The sequence below is a fragment of the Falco rusticolus genome, chromosome 3 (genome assembly GCF_015220075.1).
Source record: "Falco rusticolus isolate bFalRus1 chromosome 3, bFalRus1.pri, whole genome shotgun sequence".
Lineage (NCBI taxonomy): Eukaryota > Metazoa > Chordata > Aves > Falconiformes > Falconidae > Falco > Falco rusticolus.
Window position 1 is genome coordinate 105,629,880 of NC_051189.1, and position 24,876 is coordinate 105,654,755.

The 24,876-nt window shown below is 44.3% G+C and overlaps 2 protein-coding genes and 1 long non-coding RNA gene across 3 annotated transcripts; 2 read left to right on the forward strand and 1 right to left on the reverse strand.

The window, feature by feature from the left end:
- Positions 1-1,222: 1,222 nt before the first annotated feature.
- WRAP73 (WD repeat containing, antisense to TP73) lies at positions 1,223-17,969 on the forward strand. The gene is made up of 12 exons (XM_037379213.1): positions 1,223-1,377; positions 1,995-2,147; positions 2,736-2,852; positions 9,962-10,034; positions 10,927-11,030; positions 11,918-12,004; positions 12,859-12,993; positions 13,085-13,162; positions 14,524-14,629; positions 15,640-15,765; positions 16,539-16,730; positions 17,545-17,969. Exons 1-12 carry the CDS (start codon positions 1,309-1,311, stop codon positions 17,652-17,654), a joined length of 1,350 nt encoding a protein of 449 aa, XP_037235110.1. The 5' UTR covers positions 1,223-1,308; the 3' UTR covers positions 17,655-17,969.
- A 589-nt stretch (positions 17,970-18,558) lies between these two features.
- On the reverse strand, positions 18,559-24,265 carry TPRG1L (tumor protein p63 regulated 1 like). Its single transcript, XM_037379215.1, has 5 exons — positions 24,043-24,265; positions 23,033-23,124; positions 21,535-21,711; positions 20,768-20,921; positions 18,559-20,031 (listed from the first exon to the last, which is right to left on the reverse strand). The coding sequence occupies exons 1-5, from the start codon at positions 24,232-24,234 to the stop codon at positions 19,837-19,839; spliced, it is 810 nt and encodes a 269-aa protein (XP_037235112.1). The 5' UTR covers positions 24,235-24,265; the 3' UTR covers positions 18,559-19,836.
- On the forward strand, positions 20,842-22,785 carry LOC119144208. The gene is made up of 2 exons (XR_005102994.1): positions 20,842-20,950; positions 22,394-22,785. It is a non-coding gene; the product is annotated as an uncharacterized LOC119144208 (long non-coding RNA).
- Positions 24,266-24,876: the final 611 nt, after the last annotated feature.

Consider the following 24,876-nt stretch of genomic DNA (forward strand, 5'->3'; position numbering starts at 1 on the left):
TTTTGGTCACTTGGGGAAAACGGCGAGCGGGGTTCATTACTGGTAAATTGTTGCTGTGCCATGAAGTCACCCGCCTCTATTCAGGGACTAACAGCCACCCCCTGCCCGCAGGCACCCACACTTTGCTTTCCAGGGCAGATGGTGGCTGTGGAGCAGCTGTCACATTCTGTCCCTTTGGTATGGGCAGGGACAGAAAACAGATGCATTTACTAGCCCCTAAACACATCAGAGTCACTGTAACCAGTTTCAGGGGCCTAAATACCTAATCCATAGAGACCAAGACTCAAATGTCTGCTCTAATCCCAAGGTTTGATTTTTAAATGGTGGTGATTATACACCCTGAAGAAGGAGGTGGGTTCCACGCAGACAGCTGCTCTTGCGGGGCCTGGCAGCCAGTCTGCTGTCCAGGAGGGGCTTATTGCCCATGCACAAATGCAGAATATGAGCTGGCAGGACCAAAGGAGGAAGACTTGTGTACCCCCCCACTGCTGGGTGGCAGTTCAGCAAGGAAGGGACACCAAGGCCTCCTCAGTTTCTGTGCTTGGTGCCCAAAGCACTGGGCCATTTTTTGGACACAGATGTCCCTGTCAAAATCCTTGGTCCCTTCCTTGGCTCCTCTGCAGCTGGCTGCACTGGGGTGGCCGTTTCCTGAAGGTATATGTACCCTGGGAGGGGTTACTCAGGCTGCTCCCCCCTCTCCAGTGATCCTTGGCTAATCCTCCTCCCAAAACGTTCCTTTTTTATTCATTTTAATCCAATTAGCATCCTGTTTACTGGGGTATTTCTATTGCAGTTTGCAGTTCCCTTGTCCTAGTTGTGGAACCTTTCAGGTCATCGCGCCCGGTCTCCCGTTGCAGTCAGTAATTAGCCAGGAGGGGTAATTAGTCCGGGCACCGGGCGCGCGCCAGGGCCCGCGGAAACGCGCCAGGGGAGGCCTGGCCTACGCCGGCAGGCCGCGGGAGGGGGCAGACTGTGGAACCAGGAAGGGGGGAACCGGCGTCTGACCGCACTGCGGCTCATTACACGGCTCATCTGCATAACAATTACTTCAATGAGGCAGCTTCCCGCCCGCTTCCCGCCGCCGGGCGCCCGCGGGCGGGCCGGCCCAGCCGCGCCTCAGGCCTACAACTCCCGGCGTGCCGCGGGGCGGCGGCGCCCCGCTCTGATTGGCTGTCCCGCCCACGCGCTCCCGCCTCTTCCGGCCGCTTCCGCCGCGGGGCAAGGGCCGGGCCGGGCCGGCGGCGGGTGGAGCGGGCGTGTTTGAATCGCGGCGCGACCGCTTCTCCCTTCCTCCATCCCTTCCCCGCTATGAACTTCTCGGAGCTGTTCAAGCTCTCCGGTCTGCTTGGCAGGTTCTCCCCCGACGGCAAGTGCCTGGTGAGTACGGCGGGGGCGCCGCGTGTCACCGGGGCCGCTCCCGCCCGCCTGCCGTGGCTCCGCGGCCTGAGGGGAGCGCTGGGCGAAACGCCCGGGCGGAGCGGGGGCCCCTCGGCCCGGCCCGGCCCGCGGCCACGCAGCGGCTTCTCCCCGCCAGTCCGGGGCGTGTGGTACCGGGCGGGCCCCCCAGCCGGGTGCTGGAGAAGCAGCGGCAGCGCTGTTGGAGTAAAACCCGTGTCTGTGGGACGGCTTGCCTGCTAAAAGGCTTTTAGTTAACGAGGGTCGTTGTAATGGAGACCTGATTAAGGTTAATTAAATAAAATAACAGTTATGAGCCAATGAATAATTTTGAAAAAACGTAGAATTAGTTAACCAGCAGTGATAGAGTGAATGAGGATTCTTTTTATTACTATAACCCCCCTTCCCTCCTGCTTTGGCTATCAGTTTGCAGTAGAGCATGGCACACGTCAAGCCTTTCTGAAATAAAAAATCCCAGTGGCGTCTGAAGCGTGTCTAAGGTGGCAGCAGCACAGTGTTTTGTCACGGTGCTGTAAAAGTTGCGGTTCTCGAGCCTGGTGTTGGTGTGCCAACTTGGTTTTGGTTTTGTTCTTGCTCAGGCTTCGTGTGTGCAGTACCGTTTGGTGGTTCGGGACGTGAATTCCCTCCAGATCCTCCAGCTGTACACTTGCCTGGATCAGATCCAGTATATAGAATGGTCGTCTGATTCTCTGTTCATATTGTGTGCCATGTACAAGCGAGGGATTGTTCAGGTAAGGACAAAAACGGGGCAGAATGTTTCCTGTTGGGGATTCGTGTGTGCTGTGAGTGGGATCTCCTTAACAGCAAGCACTAGCTCAAGGCTGTTGCCAAAGTAATTGACATTGTTATTGATAACATGTGGTTTGAGGATAATACAGCATGCCCTTATTTTTAAAACCATGACAAACATCTCTGAAGAAAACAAAAACAAAAAACCCCAAGGAATAAAAATATTTGTCAAAACACATCAAAGCTGGAGAATATCTTGCCAGTTTCTTAGTACAGTAGGAAATAAATATATACAAACTTGTTAAATGGACTAAAACTTCTAGTGTTGCACGTTCAGAATATTTGTCACAGAACCCCCCCCCCCCCCCCCCCACCTTACTTTATGGTTGTATTAACACATAGAGGTGTGGGGCTTACTTTTGCAGAGGGATCCAGCGCCAGTCCTTCATGGCCACGGGCTTTCAAGTTTCCTGACCTCTCTGGTATGCAACGCAGGAAGCTTTTCACAGCTGTAGCGTGTGCTTGTGAGAAGAGATTTTGATAAGCTGTTTGTTTGCTGCAGTGTCTGTTTGGTTTCCTCTCTGACCTAGGTCTGGTCCTTGGAGCAGCCAGACTGGCACTGTAAGATTGACGAGGGGTCGGCAGGATTGGTGGCTTCATGCTGGAGTCCGGATGGTCGTCACATTCTCAATACGACTGAGTTCCATGTGAGTGTGAAGTCATGATTACTACTCTTGACAGTATCAGATGTTACTGTCTGCCCTTTGCCTCTTAAAATAACCTAAAGCTCTTAAAGCTGTAGTGGTGGTAAAGAATACATTTATAGTTCTCCCATATTCCTGTATGTAATCTAGGTTAATTTCAGTTTAGATGTTGGTTATTCTGTTAACGTTTTATTTTCTTGCTTCTGGTGATGAGATAGAAAATGGATGCTTAGCTTTGAAAGTAAAACTATGTGTTTGAGAAAAGTGTAGGGATAACTAGCATTTATCGAAGCAATTTTAGAAATCAAATGTGTTGTTTGTAGCTTGGCAAAGGCTCAGGATTTCCAGCAAATAAAACCCCAAACCATAAACATTTAAGAGTGGGTATGGAATGAAAAAATACTGTCTTAGGTTTATTGACCTATGAGGTGAGATTTAGATCCACATCCTGGAAATACTTTCATAATTGTTTGATTTTTACACATAGGAGCCAGACTGCTGTTGATATAACCACTTGTGAAATTAAAATTATAACACCTGTAAGTGCTTAGCGGTCAAGAGTCTTATTCTGGATTCCAAACTAAGGTAGAATCCAAATCAGTTTGTGGATGCTGGGCACTGGGCTTGTTGGAAGTCATGGGGAAGTCTGACTCTCCACCTTTATAGTCTTTGCATTAGAGCTGGTGATCCATGTTATTCAGTACAATGATGAACAGTCAGAAAATAGCCAAGAACTAGATGCAAGACATTTTTCTTTTGCTGTATTTGCTGTTTTCAAACCTGTAGACGGATTTTTAGAGTACAGGTTATTGCACTGTAACCCTTGCTAGCACTGAATGCAAATTTACGCTGCAAGATTTTTTTCTTGTTTTGTGTGAATCCCAATGTTAGTGGTGCATAGATGAGGGGCTTTGTCATCTGTGTCTGTGGACTGGTGTTAGTGCAAATGCTGGTGCTCTCGGGGGAGCCTGTGGAGAAACTGGCATACAGCTGTGGTGTGGTTCCTGCTGCACATGTGGCAGAATTCTCTGGCAAGGGTGTTTAGTGCTGGCCAGGGTTTTTAGTGCTGACTGGGGTAAAGATTTTGTGGTTGTAAAGCATTCCCCCCCCCCCCCCCCCCCCCCCGCCCCATTCCCCTGCTTCTTTAGATAGTGGGTTAGGAGGAGTGATGAATTTAGGCCTTAGCTTTCCCAGGAATTAATCACCCTGATGGCGATTAAAATAAGAAATGAGTCCGGAATTTCAACCCGAAGTCAGTAAAGACATGCCTGCTCATCAGGCAGAAGTGTTGTAGTTGGTAACCCAAACTGAAGGCTGGTGTTATGTGCTACAAGTGAGTATCTCATGGCACGTGTGTGTGTGGGTGGACTAGCAAGTATTTATTGCCTCCCAACAGAACTTGGTTTGACCTTAGAGGATTTCATTAAGCCTTTGCCAAGTTGGCATATGTGTTGGGATAAGTTTTCTTTCCAGCTGTAAACAGGTTGCTAAATTAGTTTTTGTCAGACAGCTGCCTGGGTTATGCCGATGTCTGAGTTGTGTTTACTCTCTCTCTGCTAAATCCATAGTCTGGTGGGACAGACATGAGTAGTGCTTGTGACAGAAACTGTCAGGACACTTAATAATGGTGTATTATGTGTGTTATCAAATTCAGCAATTGGTTGGAGGGCTTGGGGGTTCCCTGTAAATCAATGCAGCTCGGCTTTGGTAGCCTGACATTTTCAAACAGCACCAACTAATTACTCATACTTTTAATTCTTCAGATCAACACGTGAGCTCCACTGTAAGCTCACAAATAACTCTCTTATTCCTAGAACTTTTTTAAAGGTTATGATGGTGCTAATTTATTTCTAGCGATACATACTTGTGCCACAGAGAAATTATTCATTGGCTAACTTGCAGTCAAGTTCTTTTTTTGGTCAGCACTCTAGTGAATAATGTTGTGGGTTTTTTGATGTGACTGGTGTGCAGTTCCTAACTCAAGATGAGTACAGCAGAACTGATGCAGGTTTCAAAATTCCGTTTTGACTCTTTTCAGTCTTTGAGATGGGCAGCCACGCTCTATGTGCACTTAATATTAACATAACTCTGCAAATGTGATGGTCTTATCGGAGATGAGTCTGTAATGATGTGCAAGTCTTTGGATCCCAGAATTGTTGCACAGTGTACAGTAATACTGAATGGCACAGGTACCTGTCTGAAACTTTGTTACTGTGATAAACAGCATGATATACAAGGCAACTAAATGGTACAGTCTTATTGGAGGAAGTATATAGAGAACTCTGTCTTTTCACTTGATAGTGGGTTGTTTTTCACAGTAACAGATTACTGGCAGAGGCAGAGGAATTTACCATGCTTAATTGCAAAAGTGTACATAGTACCTAGTTACTTGACCCAAAATTTTGAAAGTGTCTTTGTGCCGTGTGTCAGCTTAAGAATGTGCGTGTGTGTCATTCTGTCAGCATCTAGGATGGAAGTCCTGCTGAGATGTAGAAATGATGTAGGTTTGTTACTTAAACTCTTGCTAAGCTGGATTGAAGGATTTCCTTCCATTGGGGGGTGTCAGTGCTGCTGTCCAGACTGGCAAACCACACGGATACAAACTTGCTAGGTTTTGCCAGACAAAAACTAGTTTTACTGGGCAGCCAGATATATTCCAAGGTACATCCAAATCTAGAAAGCTTTTCTTTGTCTGCTTATATCTCACAGGTACACATGAGAAGTGGCCAGAATAGTTGCAAATTGATTTTTCATCACCTTGTTCTTTATACCAAGCTAGAGTACAGTTTTGTTAGGAAAAGCAGGTTTGGGAGTGGGGGAATGAAGGTACTTTTTTCTCATCTAACTAATGAAGAGCAAATCTAAAGTAGTTGGAAAACCATGTTCTGAAAGCCTGCTATGCAAAGTCTCATCTGGTGTCTGAAAAAGTTGGAACCCCATGTTGATTGTATTGATTGATGCAGTGCACTGGAAAGCAGCTTGTTGTCCCCTATCTGTTGGTTGTTACTTATTTTGTAGTAGGTGGTACTTCTGCTGAAAGGCACTCTGCGAGGCAGTTCTGCATGCCTGCAGTGTGTTACATGGCAAGCTCATGGCTAGAAGATTCCATGTTACCAGTTTGTCCAGTGGAAGGTGTGGTACCAGTTATCTCTCCTCATTGCGCCCTTGTTCCACCTGAATGCATAGGCACGTACAGAGCTTAAAAAAGAGCTGAAGATAAAAGATACAAAGAAAGCAAATGGATCCTGTGCTTCCTCGTGACTCGTATTTTATGATAAACAGTTTGAAGACCAGCAGCATTGCCCTTCAGTGTTTCTTTTAAGAGCCTTACTTATAAACTGCATATATTCTTTCTTTAGTTCCATGTTAGGTACTGAATCATTAAGGAGCTTCTTTCGAACTACAGCAGCGGGGGAAAAATTGTGTTTCTGTGTATATTGGAGCTAATCCTTAGTAACTGTAAATGGCTATGTTGGTTGAAAAATGCTCTCTGTCGAGGAATGTGCTCTGAATAATCTTTTGAAATCCGGTGCTGACAGACACTGCTATGTAAGGAGGCCTTGTGACCCAGTCAAGTCTGGGACAAAAGTTGACAGTCATTTGAGATGCAAGGTTGTTTAAAAGTGTGTTTTTATCTATTGAAAATCACCAGTCTTACACCTGCCTATAGCTGTCAACATTGGGACGTGGTCCTGAACCCAGCAGTGGAGACTGTTTATCACGTTACCATCTAAATACTTTTTATTTCTCAGCTGTTTTTAGGCTATTTTAAAAATGTGTCTGCTTTTGGTTTGGTTTTCCACTGCAAAACAACAGCTGAAAACTTCTCAGACACCATTATCATTAGGATTTGAGTTTGACAACTCCACTTAATCAAGTCATCTATGCTAAAGAGAAAGTACCCCTCAAAATGATCAGTGAAGAAGGGCTTGCTGACCACAATCTGTTCTCCTGCTGTAAAAGCAATTGTCCCTTTCCCCCAAAGTCTCTGAGAAAAGCAAACAAGATTGATGCAATGTATTGTAATTTTTTAAGTGATTGGCTTTTTTCACCCTCGGCATTTTAGGTTTCTGTCTCTCATAATCATATCTGCTAGCTGTGAAATACTCTTTTCTTGGGCTAGTTTACACGGGCAGCTTGGGCAAGATCGTGGAATAATGTTTCTGTTCCAGTTGGGAATAGGAAGGTTCTCCCATTTTGTCACAATTGAACTGTAAACATATTGCTAATCCATGTAAGATGGGTGTGAAGTCCATACATCAAGCACACAGTGTAACTTTCTCAGTTTATAAAAGTGTTTGAGTGTGTACAAATAGAACAACTGGAAAGAACCCTAATTTGGAGAATCAAAGTGGTTTGCCTTTACACATTTCTACCCTAGGCCAAAGCATTCAGGTTGTGTCATGTGACTTGGGCAAGAGGTTGCGATGAAGTTATGGCAGAGCATATACACGGTCTCCCATGAGTGTGCTGGTTGTGCTCTGTAGCCTTTCCCCAGCACTGCAGTGACATTATTGCAGTTTATGCTGTACATGCTAGAAATGATGGGCTGGGGAGGTGCAGAGTGCAACACGGTACTGCTCCAACAATATCAGAGTTCAGCATTACCGAAACTTTTGGTGTTGGTGAAGTGTGTGCTCGGCAGTTAAGTACAACCTGACAAGAATGAACAGGGAAGCTGTTATCTGTGCCTTCTCTGAGGAGTTAGAAAACTTGACCCTTTAAGGGAATATTCTGTCTGAATATCAGAGGACTGCACCTGAAGGTGACGTGGAGGTGGATGCTTGAAAGACTTTTCAAAACAAAGGTGTACTGGCCTTTCCTCTTCTGCGGTGGAGTCTCAGTCAAGGCGGAGGTGACAGTAAGAGCTCAGCACGTGATGTGCTGTTTCTCACCTCTGTAAAGATTTTCTTCTTCCTGTGTACCTGAGCTTGGTGTGAGTGGTAAGGTTTTACCTTGTTCTGAGGCTCTGAGCCAGCCGATGTGGTCCAGGATAGAAGTGTGTTTGGCACACAGTAGGCCAGGTGAGTTGGTTGTGAGCCCAAGAAGCCACACAAGTGTAAACGTGGATGCCTTTGTCAGAAAAAATTATGATCCAGACCTCAGCATTCAAAGCTTCAGCTGCTAAGCTTGTATTAAGTGGGTGTAGAATGCATGTTGTGTATGCTGCGTGTTTTGGTCAAGCGAGCAACAGCAGCAAGTACATTTAATGCTGCAATTAATAGGAGCAAGCAGCATATCACTGTTGCAGTTGCTATAGAAGAATGTGAGTAGGCATTGTGTTGGTATTTTTAAAGTAAATCTTGCATGAAGAGCAGACTAACAATGCTGTATTTTTGTATGTCCGGAAGTGAGCAGTTGCAGCTCATATAAAACTTGATTAATGTTGTTCATGTAGTGGATTCCTTTAGGACCTGCTAAACTTGAAGGTGGTACTATAGATGTCTAGTTGTAATTTCATACCTGTAAAATAAAGAGAATCATAAACACCGCATTAAATAGTGGTCCAATACCTTTGCTAACATTGGGTAGAAGCAGACTGGAATCTGATCTGGTTGTGCTCTTTCCTGTAATAATTTTTTTTTTTTAATTATTTCTGGGTTGTCCCTTCACATCTCAAAAGCTGCTTCTGTATATACAAAGCAGTAGGGCTCTTGTTTGGGACTCCACATGTCTGTGGAAGGAGGCAGCACTTACTAGGGTTCCAAAATTCAGTTTGGACACCACATCAATTACTTGAATCATGCTTTCTAGCAAAAATGATAGTGTCAGCAATGAAAAAAAACCTGTTGCAACACACAGTCTGTAGCATTACCACATAGAACAGTGAATCTGTTCTAGGATGCTGCCTTGGAGTCCTTAGTCACCATTGAGTAGTTCCAATTACTTTAGGGAAGGAGAGTGTGCATTGAGGACAAACATGCAAAAGAGTGTAGCAGAAGCTTCCTCCCCCGACTGCTGCTAATGCTGATGATCTGCATCTGAAGCAGGATGGTGAAATGGTAGACAGAGCTAAAGTTTTAATTCTGTAATGAATCAGAACTAATTTTGTTGTTCAGTAGTTCTGTGAAAGATAGCTTTATGACTGTGGTGCTTTACTGCAAGAATAGTTTTACCTGTGTCTCTTCTAGAATTTCTTACCTTGGTGCAATAAAATGTAGGAAAACACAAGAAAAAAATTACATTGGAAACATTCCTCACTCCAGATATAAATGCAAAGGTTCACATGACATACTGATTAATGCACATATGTCTGGTGTGGCTGCTGTTGCTAAGGGAGAGTAAGTATTTGTTTTTAATTGAATAATCTGCAGATGGCAACACAGAGCTTCCAGAATGCAGGCTGTGACCTTGAAGAGTGGTGGAGAGGCTTGTTTTACACCTGACTGCCTTCCCTGCAGTTCTAGTGTTTTATGGATGCACAAGCATCCAGAAATACCCCAAACATGATGGCTAATGCCTTGCTTTGCATAGCATCTTTTCGTTCTTTTCTAATTCTCTCAGTAATTACATAACGTTGCAGTCTTGTGTGTGGCTGAGGAGGGAAGAGCAAAATGCAAATTCTCTGTCAAAGCCGAATGTGTCTGAAAGCTGAAAAATACACCAAAATTTTCATACTTAGTGGCAAGAGGTACAATGTTCTTAAGTTGCTGTAACTTCTTATTCATTCTTAAATGCAAGAAACTTCTTATCTATCATCCAGATTCTGTGTTTAAACTTTTTAGCAACTAAAAAGTGTCTATGTATGATACATTGGCAACCACGTAGCTGGATTCATGGTAACAACATTAAAGTCACTAATAATGAGGAGCTCTTTTCCCTGTTGGTGTTCTGCATCTTATATACCCTTCTGGAGTATCCAGTGTGCCTGTAATATTAATTTGGAATAAGTAACCTTGCTAACTGAAGGGAGTTGGGAGGGAATTCCTTGCAGTTACTTCTCAGGGCTTTGTGTTTGAGCTACATAGAATAGCTGCAAAGCTTAATTAGCCACAGTACGTGTATTGATCTACTTTGTGTTGCTAAATTGGATTTATGGGTTTCTATTTACTTAGGGGTTTTTTTAACCTACAAAATAAACAAATACTTCCTTGTCTCTTTCTCTTTGACAGCTGCGGATAACCGTGTGGTCCTTGTGTATAAAATCTATATCGTACATCAAGTATCCCAAAGCTTGTCAGCAGGGTAAGTGCCACAAACCAAACACAGGAATGGTATTTTTTTAATATGGCGGAAAAGAAGAATTAAGTTGACATGTAACGATGAAAGATGTGTTTCAAAACTGGCTCTGGCACCCTCCCTGCTGAGGGGTTAGCTTGCCCACAGGGGTGCACAGCTCTGAGATCAGTACCTGTGTGCCGCCTCCTGCAAGTGCACCAAGGTGTGCTCAGGGCTTGTCATGTTCTCGCTGTGGATGAGGGGTTACATCTGCTCTGTCTGCCTGTTCTTCAGATATGCATCTTTGGTGTGTTCTTCTCCAAAGGGACCTTAAATTAAATTAAGCTGGATGCGTTGATGATGAAAAACACTAATCCAAAGTGGCTTTTGTCATCTTTTACACATGGAAAGATCTGAAAGGAAAGCTCATGTTAGGACTGTAGCCACATGGCTGTGGTTACAGTTTCCTGCCTGAGGCTTGTATTCTCTATATGACAAAGGCAATTATGTGTTACATGTAAAATAAGAGTGGATGGGGACTGATGCCTGGAAGTTGGTGCAATACCAGCGGTTGCCTAACTAATCCACTTAGCTAGACTTAATGAACTGTTTATTTGAAATCTGTGTGTTTTATAGAACAACTGTGTCAGGGATTAAATGTGTTTTTCTGAAGCATGCTGAAGTTCTGAAATGGCTATGAAGCCATGTTCTTAGAAATAGTACAAAGTTTAAGAATGGCTGACACAAGCGAATTAGTAACTATGCATTGCCTTGATTGATGTGATCTTCTGTGAAGATACTTTTCCTTTTGACTTCTCCTTTGAATTGGGAGTAAATGCTCTTCATTGAAGAGCTGTCAACTTAGTCTGTCTTATTTTTTTTTTTCTCTCTTTTTTAATTAACCTTGTCTTGTTGGCAGGGCTAGCGTTCACCAAGGACGGCCGCTATATGGCAGTAGCAGAAAGACGTGACTGCAAGGACTTTGTTAGCATCTTTGTATGCAGCGACTGGCAGCTACTGAGAGTAAGATATGTCCTTGCCTTCCGCTGCTTCTGCATAGACTACAAACATATGGTGCATGCTGCTTCGGACTCAGTCACTTTGGTAGTCTGATTTTAGGCTTGGTAATGCATTTTTCTATCCAGCATCTGGCTCCTTTGTTGGCCTTCAGGCATACTTCTGCAGCAGTATTCTGTGCAGGAGGCCAATATATTCTATATATTGGTAAAGAATTTCTGATGGAATGTGAAAGTTCCACCTTTACGTTCTTGCATGAGCTGATTTACAAGCTATGCTACATTAATAATAATGAAAGTATCAGATGCTTGATAAAGTGGTCATTTGGAATGTATTATATAAACTGTCACATTCTCTGTTTAACAATGAGAACGGTCTGTGAAGGATGCACACTGGCATGTCTTAGAGGACCGGATGGATCTGAGAAATTAAAACCCATGAAGAGCCAGTCCACACATCGTGTCACCTCTGGTGCAGGAATTCTGAGTCTTGTGAGAAGCTGACAGCAAAATCTGAGAAACACCACTAAATGCTTGTCTTGTTCCCAGTCTCTTCCCTAATGATCCTGTACTGGTCTTTCTGAGGCAAGGAACTAGGCTGGCTAGATTTCTTGACTGATTCAGTGTAACTACTTTTATTCTCTTCTGAAATGCTGTTTGTTTTGAGGTATAGCAACTATTTCTCTTTCCTGTAGAGGGAAACCAAAGAAATGGTGAGTGCAGCATACTATTACAAAAGGAAGTATTTCTTTTTCTACACTAGTGTACAAAAGGCTCTTTTTGCATTTGCAGTAGCATTTAAAGGTGAAAACTGACAATTATGTTAGGTCGGGTGCAACAGTCTTTGTTAGCGTAATATTTCAAATGGTTTTGTTTTTTCTCTTTTGCGGGCAGCATTTTGACACTGAAACACAAGATCTGGTTGGGATTGAATGGGCTCCTAATGGCTGTGTTCTGGCAGTGTGGGATACATGTCTGGAGGTATGAGGAAAAAGCACATTATTTTCTTGGAGAATTCAAGCTGGTTTTTAGCCACCATGTATAAAGTGGTAATTAAAATAACTAGTGTTAAAATTGTTTTTTCTTTTAAACATAACAAAAGCTGAACTCAATTTTAAAGAATATCCTTGTATTGGTAATGGATGCCCTTACAAGTGAATGTCAAGCTGTTATGTAAATCTTTAATGACAGCAAATTCTTAGTAGCTTTCTTTCTAATTTGCCTTGGAAAAAACCCCTTGATTGTAAACACTGCAGAAGGCACTATTGACCTAACAATGAAATAATTCTTCTGTAAGATTCTTCTACTATTTTACTTTACATGGCATTGCACAGTAATTTTACAGTTAAGTAAAAGTACTCATCCAAAAAGTTAGCAAGGAACATATAAATTGCTATCCTTCCTGCTCGAGTAGGTGAACTTCTAGGTATAGAAAAGTGTCCTCCTCTGGCCATGAAGTTATGAACAGCGTGATGGAAACAAATAACCCTGGGAAGGGGCAGGGTTGTAACATCCCTAGTTAGGTGGCTTGCAGATGCTGAAGGAGCATGAGAGTCTTCTGTAATGGCACCTGTTGCTGTTGTTGAAGCGTTGGGCTGGATGGGCTGTTGTTCGGGCCCAGTGGGGCATTTGTGCTCTTGGGGTCAGGGTGGGCATGTTCTGGAAGTGCCAAAAGAGCTGAACTGGAAGCCTAGTGCCTCTTCTCTTAAGTCACAGATATGAGACCATGCCCATTGCTGTGTTTCAAGCAGGGAGAGTTTGGAGGGAATGGTTTTGCATGTCTGTGGCTTTGAACAATATTGTTAGTCTTTAGAATTCATCTATTTATGTTTCAGTACAAAATACTGCTGTACTCCCTTGATGGCAGACTGCTGTCCACGTATCGGGCTTATGAATGGTCTCTAGGCGTAAAATCAGTTGCCTGGAGTCCCAGCAGCCAGTTTTTGGCAATTGGCAGCTATGGTGAAAAGGTAGGAAACAGGTTTATTTCCTCTCTTTTATCTAAACCATTTGTAGAACATTGTCCTAACAGTTCTGTCTTGCAATGCTTTGTTGAATTAGGTGCGTATCTTGAACCATATAACGTGGAAGAAGATCACAGAGTTTGAGCATCCAGCAACAATTGCTAATACAAAGACTGTAAGTATGGATCCACAATCCATTGAATCATTAACAGTGCTTTGCTGCTGCCGTTTGTATCCATTTCATTCTGTGGATCTTGGGTTTTTCTCCCCCTCCTAATGTGTAAATAGGGCTTGGGAATTTGCATGAAAATTGGAGATGTAAGAAAACCGGATGAATCCTTTCAAGTTCAAGGAACACATGCATATGATCCTCTCAGCTTTAGGACTAACAGATTTCTCAGATGACTTCTGTCATATGCCACTGTATTTTGATGTAGATGGTGATTGCATTACACATTTAGGTATGTAGATGATGGCAAACTGGGAAACTTAACAGGAGAGACTTGTCTCAGCTTTATACAATTCATGACTTGAAACAGCGTTGGAAATGGATTGTGCTCAGACTTACATCTTGTATGTACAAACTCATCAGCTCACCTAAAGAGCATTTCCTGTAAACATCTGTCATAATTTATTTTTATCCTTGCATACATGCATATGCAAGGCCCAGCAGATTCTGGGTAGTCAGCAGCAGGTGGAGAGCTATAGCTTTTGTTCCAAAAATCACAAGCTGTTCTCATCTGTCAAGGTAAAAAGAACACACAGTGTAGTAGTGCTGCATGCCACTGCAGAGGAAAGACTATTATCGCGTCTGGACTGATATCCTGTAAGACTTTACGTGTGTAGACTGCAAGTCTGCAATATTCATGTGTCTGTGTTGATGCATCTTAACCAGAAGTGAGACATGATCCGTTAAATGCACCTCAGCAAAACTTCTCATGACTGAAAAGTACCCTTACTTCCAGTTATGTGTGAAATATGTAATGGAAGACAAATGGAAATAGCTCTGTTAATCTCTACTACACAGACAGGAATTGCAGTTGGTGCATTTTATCCTAAGCTTGCATTTGGGACTAATACGTTGTAAGGACACCATTAAAATATTTTTGCTATTTCTTTCTGCAATGTTGCACTTTGTTTGCACTTATTTATGATAGTACCCAATTAAAGATTCCTTGTTGCAAAAATAAAATCTATGTTCCCATTGTAATGAAGGTGATTTATTGTACTGCCAGATTTAGCGCTTGGGAATAATGAATGAGGTGTACTCTGGCAGACTCATTCTTTGTAGACTTCAGGGTTCATTTATTTGTCACAGGAGTGTTTTCGTGATCATGGTACCAAATAGCAAATGAGTTGCTGAGAATGCTGGATTTGGTATTTGCCTACCAAAGGCCTTTTCCCCATTGATAAACTAGGGGATGCTGAGATATAATACACTTGCACATGAGTTAGCAGGATGTGGATGATTTGTTAACAGCCCATGTTCACATTCTCCGGGGCCCTTCTGTAGAACTCTTGCTTGTTTCTTTGTAGATTGTGTATAAAGAAGTGGAGAAATCCCCATCTGTTGAAACAGAGAGACTTTCTTTCCCTCCAACAAGAGCATTGGCTAGTTCTCTCTTCAGCACACAAAGTAAATGTAAGCCAAAATTTACTAAAATGAGACACTTGAGTTTGCCATGTGAAGTCTTTCTATAAATAAACTTTATAGGAGAACTCTGCCTCTTCGATATTGGAATTGATCCTCTGGATACTCTGCTTGAGGCTCTCAAATTCACTGAAGAGCTCCACAGGTAGTAAGCACCCTGCTAGTGGGGACGCTGTCTGTGTGGTGCTTTGAAGGCAGATTAAAGATGGGCAGGATAGCGCAGGAAGGAACTGAATTGCTTGGGTGCAGAAATAGCATCCAGATCTCAGTCCAGTCTTGGAGCTGCTTGCAAAAGTTGTCTTAATATTGTGTGCATTTGTTTCTCATTTGTTCTATCCATGCAGTGTGATGTAATGGCGTAGTTTAACTGTTGCCAATAATTGCTAGAATCAGATAACTATTACAATTGAGAATCTTATAGTATGTGGCAATTTCAATAATAATAATAAAAAAATAATCAGAAGGTGTTACAGTCTTGCTGTCTGTTTTAGGATAGTGATTAATCCCTTAGGTATGAGGTTATATAAAGAAGCGGACTGTGAAAAGGCCATTTGGCTTTTGTCTGAGAAGCTGTAGTAGCAGAAATGCTTTAAACTTGCCTGCAGGTAACAGGCTTTGAAATATTAAGGAGGTGGTAGACAATGTATGATTATTATAATATTTTTTCTATCCTTTTTCTACTATCTCATTGTTCATAGTACTGTAAATCACCTTTGTTTGGCATTGGTGTTTGTTTGAAATCAAGATTTCCACTGCTACTTAACTAGTGCATCTCCTTTTTTTCATAGTTTAATCTCAGTCTTGTTCCAGCCTTTCTTCTTTTGTCGAAATAGTAAACTGTTTATATGAAGATGCAATATCTTACATTGATGGGAACATCTTGGAGAAGACTAAAATATGGTCCTATTGCTTCAGACATAAGAGGGTTTGTTAACAGTTGGCATTTAAATACTGTGTCCATTCAAGCTTGCTTAGTAAAGTACTTTTATTTCAAATTGCAGATGACATTTCCCAGGTGCCAGTTTCCTTACAGTATGTCAAACCAGTTGCTGACAGGGCAAATCCCAAAATGGGAATTGGGATGATGGCATTCAGTCCAGATAACTGTTTCCTGGCCACCAAAAATGGTAAGTTCCTACTGCCCTATATTAAAGGGGAAACCTACTCCTTGCATGTGGTGTGTTTTCATAAAAGAAGTTAGGACAATAATTGGTCAGTTATTTTGTGCTATGAGAAGGCTCATGGCCCCATTTAAAATCAGGTCTCCGTTGTGGAAATGTGTAACTACAGAGAAAATTCAGCCTACGTCTTCTAGCATATTCATATTCACATATGAAGTATTGTGAGCTGCCAGAACTGCTTATCAGTGCATTAACTCGGTCGTGGCTTTGTATTCAATGAAAATAGTGTGCTTTTTCATATTCCCTCAAATGTAAGATCACTGTATTAGAAAATGAAATACATAGATCTTTCCTCCTCCACTTACAGTAGGTATCTTTTGAAAGGCAGAGTTCTTCACAACCTGTAGTAGGGGGGCTTCCGATTACCTCAAATGGTGGAAGTTACAGAATTAATCTTTTATCTTTCCCTTCGATGGTCCTGAAGGGCTGTTTCTGTCTGGATGCAAACCCCATCAACAGCAGCATAACTGAATAATTTGATAAAAGCTGGTGAAGGACCAGAAGACAAACTAAGTCACTTCTTTTATCCTTTTTGCAATATTTCCAAGGCAAAATTGAAGGAACTGCTCAGCAAAATTCTAGTGGTGTTAAACCTGCAGCATACCTAAATGGTTTGTATTGTGTTAAGACCTCAATTAATGCCCATTTCTTTAAAAAAAATAAGATGTCTTCATCCTTCAGGTGTTTATTTACGTGATTACCTCTTCCTCTCCTGACAGATAACATTCCTAACGCTGTCTGGATCTGGGATGTTCAAAAGCTGAAACTATTTGTAGTCTTAGAGCAGCTGTGTGCGATCCAGTCTTTCCAGTGGGATCCACGACAGCCTCGACTTGCTGTATGTACAGGAAATAACAAAGTCTACTTATGGTCCCCAGCTGGCTGTGTGTCAGTGCAGGTCCCGGTGGAAGGTAAGGCTGCCTGCCATAACCTCCATAGGTCAGCAGCAGGTTCCTACTTAAAAAATATTTTTCCACTTAAAATTGGTCTGAGCATTACCATGTAAATGGCTCAGATGTGTCCTTGGAGCTTTTTAAAAGCTAGTATTTCTTCCTCAAAAAAAGAGTTCATGATGAGACATAGTAAATGTGATAAAATATATCAAGGACAGGGCACGGGGGCTAGCAATGATTTAATTGTTGCTTTATTTGTATGGTATGTGGAATTCTCTCTCAAGATTTATATTCATACTGGTTTATTTACATAGACACTGCAGTTGTGCAGAATGCCAGAAATAATTAATGAAATAAAAACTCCAAAAATTACTTTTTGGGTATTCTGAAAACAACTAAACAACAAAACAAGACTGGGGAAAAATGTTCATGGTAACATAGTACGCTTCCATATCAGGATAGATATGGATAGGATATGGAAGGATAGAAGAACATACGTGAACCTGAACTCTTAAGTCAGCCTGTGTGCTGAAGTCTTATGGTTGGCAGTAAGTGATGCAAGGCCATTAGCTAGAGCACATAAATGCCTTTCTGCCTATTAAACAGAAAAGAAATAGCAAAGATTCAGCTTCTCCCTCTCTACACAAGAGCAGCAATTATCATCAGGGTATGCAGCTCTGCAGTGGTGAGCAATCTTGTGGCATCAGTTTGAATTAGAATGACAAGTCCAGAAAAATCTATGCTTGTGTGTGACTTGCTCCAGCTACCTTTTCCTGGAGTAAGAGCATGGCCTGTCAGCTTCTTGCTGACAAATTCTGATCTGTTTCTGCAGGTGACTTCCAGATCGTGTCTCTCTCCTGGCATTCCAGTGGAGACTCCATCGTGCTTCTGAGTAAGGACAACTTTTGTGTGTGTTACTTAGAAAGAGAAGAGGTAAAATAACAATCATTTGCATTAAAAATGCTTTGTTTGAGGAAGAATGAGGAAAGGGGTCAAAGCCTGTTGCCTAGTCTGAAGTTTCTGTATTTATAAATTATTTATTTGAAGGAGTGTACCCAAACTCGAAGTAACGTAGCAACTGAAGTGTAGAGAATGAAGTCTGCATTTCAAGAAAACTTTAGCATTGATGTGGTTGAACTTTCTCTTGAACTTTGTGAACTATGAACCCTTCTTTTCTAAAATTGTAGCTCTGAGTATATAATGTATAGCTATTATTTAAAGTTTATAATTGCCAATAAATATTTTGATAGTTACAAACTTGGTATGACTCTAACTACAAACCTGCACTTCTCCACTCTAAAGTCTGTTTCTATATGACCAGTGTTGTGGTTATGTAGCTATTTATCCCAGCACAAGGAAACAGTTATTTGCACACAACAGTGTACAGCTTACATCTAGTCTTGCAAGACAACAGATTTTTCTAATTCGAATTAAATACTGTAGCAAAGTAGATACTTTCTAGCAAATCAGTTACTGTTAAAGCAAAACAAGTTCTTTGTTCAGAAAGCAAATTAAGTAATCTGTAATAATTTTGCTTTTCTAGACTAAGATGTTAACAGGTGACAGTAATTGGGCCTGGTCTAGCATAGATTTAGTATACTGAATCTTTTGAGAGGGATTGTAGCTGATACAGGCAACTGAAATGGGAGCTTTTGACCCAACTATGCAGTGCCAAAGTGGAGTGGATGGCTCAGCAGGGAAAGAGCCACTGGACTATCCTTTAACCCAAGTAGCAAGCCACAGTATCCTTCGAAAGAAGGGAGCCCATTGTTTAAGGTTTTATTGGATATTTTTGCTACTTAGTTTCACAGCCTCAGTCTCCACGAAATGAAGAACGAAGAACAAATAGAGTTGAAATGTAACTTTACTGCAAGATTAATGAAAATTAAACCGGTATCTTAGAAAATGCATTGAGAGGGGCATGCGCCTTGTTGCATTCCACCATGATTTCAGCTTTATGTAAGTTTCATAAAGACACATCTACTTGAAGTTCAAAAAACACCACTGCAGTGCAGCGTTTAGTCAGTATTGTAGTTCTGCAGATAAATACCCTGATAAAACACCACGTATAGAAGGTCACACACAATGAAAAAGCTTGCTAGAGTAACCTCATGAGCAATTTACTTGTCTCTTATGTGGCTTCTGAATTTCATTACTGGATGTTTGTAGGAGGTGAAGTGCAGGAATATATAAATCAAGATTGGCATACAGTGCTTAAAGTTTTATCTGTCTCCATTAAAAAGTCCTGCACTGCTGCTGTCCCAAACTAGAGTAGATGTAAGAAAAATTGCTAAGAATATAAATCTAATCAAAATAGAATTCCTTTTTAGTTTTATAAATAATAGCTTTGAAGGCAAATGTGTTTGAGGCTTTTGGCAATATTTTCTCGAAAGAGTCTTTATTCTATGGCTGCAGCAGGAAAACATGTAATAAGCTAGGAAGTTAAGACACTCTTAGACGGAAGGATATTTATAAAAAGCTAATAAACACATTTTCAGCCATATACTTCGGTTTACAGAGTAATAGTTCATGTGCACTGCTTCTGAGCAGACAAAACAGTACAGCTGTTACAAAATTAGCTGACTCTTTTGCTAAAGAATGACTGACACAGCTTTTGAAATTCTTCACAGGCATTAATCAAAATGCTAGGATTACAGTGAACCGTGAACACCAATACCTCTTTAAACAATACAGATCGATCCTGAGCACACTACATGATTTGACACCATATATAGGGATACAGCTGTAATATGGCATGTACATTCTCCTGTATCTTGGATATTTGTGTGGAGTGTTTGTAGCAGGTACCAATTGCACTTAATTAATGGGGACGAACACGCAGTTAGAAATGGAAAACACCACTGCTGACTAGCCCTGTATGAGAACCAGTAAGAACTGTAAATTCGACACAAAATAGAAGAATGACACTACCTTGTGTTTGCTTCAGATTAATCTGACCTGTGCATCCTCCATAACAACCAGGGCCTCCTGTGAACCGTTAATTCTACAGCTGCCTCCTTTCATTCTCCCAGCATCTTCACTTTATCACGTATTCTGCCACACAGCGTGCTCCCCCCAGGAGACCAAAATCACCTCCCCTTGAAAAGATTAAATGCAGTGGATTTTAAAATCCGATTTTGCCCCTTGTCATGGAGTAGCCAAGTTTGGCCTCGTTGTTGATGAAGGACATCAATCCCAGGTAGGTCTCGATCAGAAGAGGACGCTCCAGCACTAGCACGCCATTAGCCCTTCCTGGCAACGGACACTCCTTATGGGCTTTCTTCACAGCTTGAATTAGCTGAGTTTTGAAGTTTTCCAACTGAAAGAAAGAAAAAACCCACCTCTCTGTTTTTCCATTGTTCTAAAAATTGCAGAGCACACAGCTACTGATACTGAATTGTGAAGGATTAACGCTAAAGCTGTAGAAGTCGTAAGAGCTCTCATGCCATGGTAAACTTTACATTCTGGCATTCAACCTTAATGATACAGTTAATTTCATACTGGGACACTACTTACATGTAACTTAAACATCAGCTAGATGCATAAAGATTTATCAATGACTTGCATAGTTTATTTCTGACTGTAGTTCTGCTCTTCTCATTGGTGCGTTAAATTACTATAGTGTTCTATTTTTAAGGAAACCTCCAGAGGAAAGCAGCAGCTATTGCAAGAAAAACTGAAGCACCTGAGTGAAGGTTAACGGTTAGGAATTATTTGTTTAATTAGCTAGCAGTCCTAGATGAAAAGTCAGGCATCAGCCTGTCAGGTGAGTAAGAGCAGGAATAGCACCAAGATCCATTTTCTTTTGGGTTTTACATAACTCTACACCTTTGGAAGTTTCAGCTTCCTTCTTGTCTAAACCACTTATAGGCAGCTGGCCAAAACTGACAGTTAGGCTGCCCTGCAAGTCAAAATCTGGAGAACGGGGAAACGTAGCTTACAGCTCTGCGTTCTGTCCCTTTGAATTAACTGCTCTACCTTTTCAAAATAATACAAGTCGTATCAAGCTTATGAGACCAACAAGCCATCTGGAATAGGAGAGGCAACTTCCTTACTAGGCAAAGGGATGCAATCTTCTCATCAGCATCTGCCATCGGATGTTCGGTGAAGGTGACGTACGGGATGTTTGTGGACCACGGGTTCCATCTGTTTATGAAGGAGGCGCGGCTTTGCTTGTCCCACTGAATTCGGATACCAGTACCTTCTCGCCTGATACCGAAGACAGCGGAATTAATATGGTAAGACTTTGGAGTCTTTGAGGCAAGTTTAATTAGAAGTGTGCTGTCTGGAAAAGACCTACTTAAAACTGGAAGCTGAAATATAAGTTTGATAGTAAGTTTTTCCTCTACAGCGGTTAAGAATTCAGCCCCTGAAATACGCAAAGGAACATTTTTATAAGCTGAGTGCAAAAAGGTTAAGCTCATTAGACACTTAGGACACAATGCCTGAACTGTATCGCCTGTGACAGCCTGTGTTTATGCATGAACCAACATGTACACGTGGCTTTCTAGTAATGCTAGGGTGCTACTACTGCTGCTGCTACTTACTGCATTACATAATGGCAATGAACTTCTGAATCTATTTGTCTTACCCTGAAAGTCCTTAAGCAATTGGCATTTAACGTAACTAGTAACTATCCCAGCAAAACAGCAGCTACTCTGAGGCCTTCTAATGAAGCTTCAGTAATTATTTGCAAAGCCACATGCGCAAAAGGAAACCTCAAACTTGTCCAGCAGTCAGTGACAAAGGTTGACAGTTCAAACTGCTTATAATGATAACGCAGGAATTGCAGTGACGCTACCGTATTACGATGCCAGCTTACTTGTTCAGCGATTTAGGTGGGAACTGAAACTCCCCGACCGAGATGGTATCGACTGCGCTGAGGGCTATCCTTGTCACGTGCTGGCACTGCAGGCTGATGAAGTTGTATTTGCAGATCAGGAGGGACCAATCTGTGATAAGAATAAGACGCTCCTTCTCGTTGTTCCAGTGATCAATTCTAGTAAGATAACACAACTGAGCTTTAGCAGTTTTACTGGCTGGAAACACTTTACAGCTTGATGGATAGAAGAGTTGCTAAGGAGAACAAATCTGATGTCTTAGTCATACTTATTTTCCATTATGGCCTCTGCTTTGAATCAGCAAGTCTGGTGAGAGGTGGAACGTCACAACGTCATCTTGTTACAACATAAGAAAATATTAAGAAAATCAGATAAGTCTGAAGATCTTGAATGCTATGTAATGCATCCTCCATTAAGAGTGGAGTCTCCAATGACTCTTCCAGTAGTTTGGTACCATGCTGTTAGTGTGTTGCCATGTTTGCTAAATTATTAACTGCACTGGTGCATGTTCAGGGGAGAGAAATAGTTTTCTTTAACTCTGTGGTCTGACTTCTTATTTCCCTCCATAAGAACAATCTGTACATTCAAAACTGATTTGTTTCTTCAAATTTCCTAACTAAAAGATCTTACCTTTCTTGGAGTGTGTTGCCATGCTGCATAGTTGAACCATCACAGCTATAATACTATCAGGGCAACCTAAGAGTACATCATATTTTTACTCTTAAGGGTAATGAGCTCAGCTTTTAAACTAGCAGCTTTGAAATCTGCAACAGCTTATTGATAGTGTTACTGATTTAATTCTCTTCCCTTACAAAAATTAAAAATTGTCTGTTTCAACAGGAACACTGATGTCAAGCTGATGAGACCACAGCTACCCTTACTGTGTCAAGGTAAGTGCAAAATAGTGGGGCCGGGCGGTGGGCTGGAGCGTTTCCACCTGCCGTGAACCTTTCTCTCTGCTGGTTTGACTTGTCCCACAGTGAAAGGACCGAAATCGCCCCCTGCCTTCTGCCCACCCCAGGGGGTGCTTGGAGCTGGCAGAGCTGGCTGAGCGTTGTTCTGAAGAATCAGGCATCTCGGCTCGTGCTTTGCTCCTATCCCCTAGTCCAGACACCTTGCAAATTGTCAGCTTCCATTTCGTTGATCGGTGAATTGCAGGGCTAACGGCCTGTAACTCACTGCCTTTTGGTGAAGTAGTTTATTAAAGCTGCGTTAGTGGGTTTAGGGTATGAGCAAATTCCCTATTGTACTGGATTTTGTAACGAGTGAACTTGGGAGCTTTCATCGAAATCCCCCAGTGGGCTGGATTACACAGGAACAGCGATATGGTACAGCCATGCGAGGCCACTTTGAGGCTTCCACATCACTTCACAAGCGTTAATACAACACACGGCTCTGAAAGGTGTAGGTGGGCTGCAGGGCTGGGGTCTGCCGCAGGGTGCAAGGGGAGGGGGCCTGGCCCTCGGCAGCGCTACTTACTCGGTCAGCAGCCAGACGCTCTGCACTGCCCCGTCCTCGGTGGGCATCACGACCACGCGGATTTCATTGACTGCTTGCTCTATGGTGCCGGGCTAAACGGGGGAGGCAGACGTTAGGGGGTACCAGGCTAAACAGGGGAGGCAGAGGTTAGGGGGTGCCAGACTAGATGGGGGAGGCAGAGGTTGGGGGGGTGTGGGGTTCAGTGGCCTGAGGCAGTGGTTGTGGGGTTCCAGATTAACCAAGGCAGAGGTTGGGGGTGTGTGCTGGGATAACGGGCTGAGGCAGAGGTCAGGGGGATGTGGGGCTCACCGGTGCTGAGGTTAGGGGGGGATGCAGGGTTCAGCAGCCCAAGGCAGAAGTTGGGGCATGATGGATTAACCAAGGCAGAGGTCGGGGGGCTGCGGGGTTCACAGAGTCGGGGGGTGCCGGGTTAACCGAGGCAGAGGTTGGGGGATGCGGAGTTCACCGGGGCCAAGGTTAAGGGGGATGGGGGCTAAGCGGGCCCGGGGCAGCGGTGGGGTGGGGGGTGCAGGGCTCGGCGGTCCGGGGTGCAGCGGCGAGGGGCTGGGGGTGGGGTGGGGGGGGGGTGCGGGGGTGGGCGGCCCGGGGCAGCGGCGGGGGAGGGGGGGAGGGGCTCGGCGGGCCCGTTGTGGGGCTGGGCGGCCCGGGGTGCAGCGGCGGGGCCCGGCCCGGGGCTGGGCGGCCCCGGGCAGAGGCGGCGGGGGGTGCCGGGGCTCGGCGGGCCCGGTGCGGGGCTGGGCGGCCCGGGGTGCAGCGGCGGGGGTGTGTGTGAGGGGCTCGGCGGGCCCGGGGGCAGCGGCGGGGGGGTGCGGGGCTGGACGGCCCGGGGCAGCGGCGGGGGGTGCAGCGGCGGGGTGCGGGGCTGGGCGGCCCGGGGCAGCGGCGGGGGGTGCAGCGGCGGGGGGGTGCGGGGCTGGGCGGCCCGGGGCAGCGGCGGGGGGTGCAGCGGCGGGGTGCGGGGCTGGGCGGCCCGGGGCAGCGCTCCGTACCCGGAACACGAAGTACTGGCGGAGGCGGCCGCCGCGGGTGGCGGTGCGCACACTCAGCGGCCGCAGCGTCTGGCGGGGCGCGGCGGGCGGCTCGAAGGGCGGCCCGGTCTCCTCCGGCACCAGCATCGCCGCCGCGGGGCTGCCGGGGCTGCCGGCCGGGCCGCCCTCCGCCGTGTCCCGGAGCTGCAGCATCGCGGCCGGGCCGGGCTCTCGCCGCCTTCCGGGGCGGGCGGTTGGCCGGGCCCGCCTTCCCCCCGCCGGGGGCGGCCCTCGGGGCTGCGGGGCGCGGTCGGGCCACGCGTGGGCTCCCCGCCGAGCCGGGCTGGGGCGGGCGGGCAGAGCCTTTCCGCGCCGCCCGGTCGGGTGTCGCGGGACCCTTTAGGTGGGAAGACCTTGAAGGTCATCGTGTCCAGCCGTTACCGCCACACTGCCGGGGCGGTGTGGTGGATGAAGGGGGGATGTGGGGTGACGGGGCGATGCCGAACTGGCCAAGTTGAGAGCCCCGAAGCCCGTTCCACACTCAGCACGCTTGGTGGCAGAGGTTAAATAATGCTAGGGAATGAATGACAAGCTAATGTTTCTAAATCTGTGGTCTCTGGTGTTATCGCAGATGTTATCATCAGTCTTTGTCGGACCGTGTTGTATCTTTGGGCCCTTTCCAGGGCTGTTTTACCCCGAGCCAAAGGATGACATCTTCAGCAGGTCCTTGTGTTGGGAAACGATACAAAATTAAGACTGTATTAAACAGTGCTGCATTTTCGATATCCATCTTTCATGTGTTTCACCTATTCCCTTCAGTGCTCTCTCTGCAGCGCTCGCTCACATGAATCCATT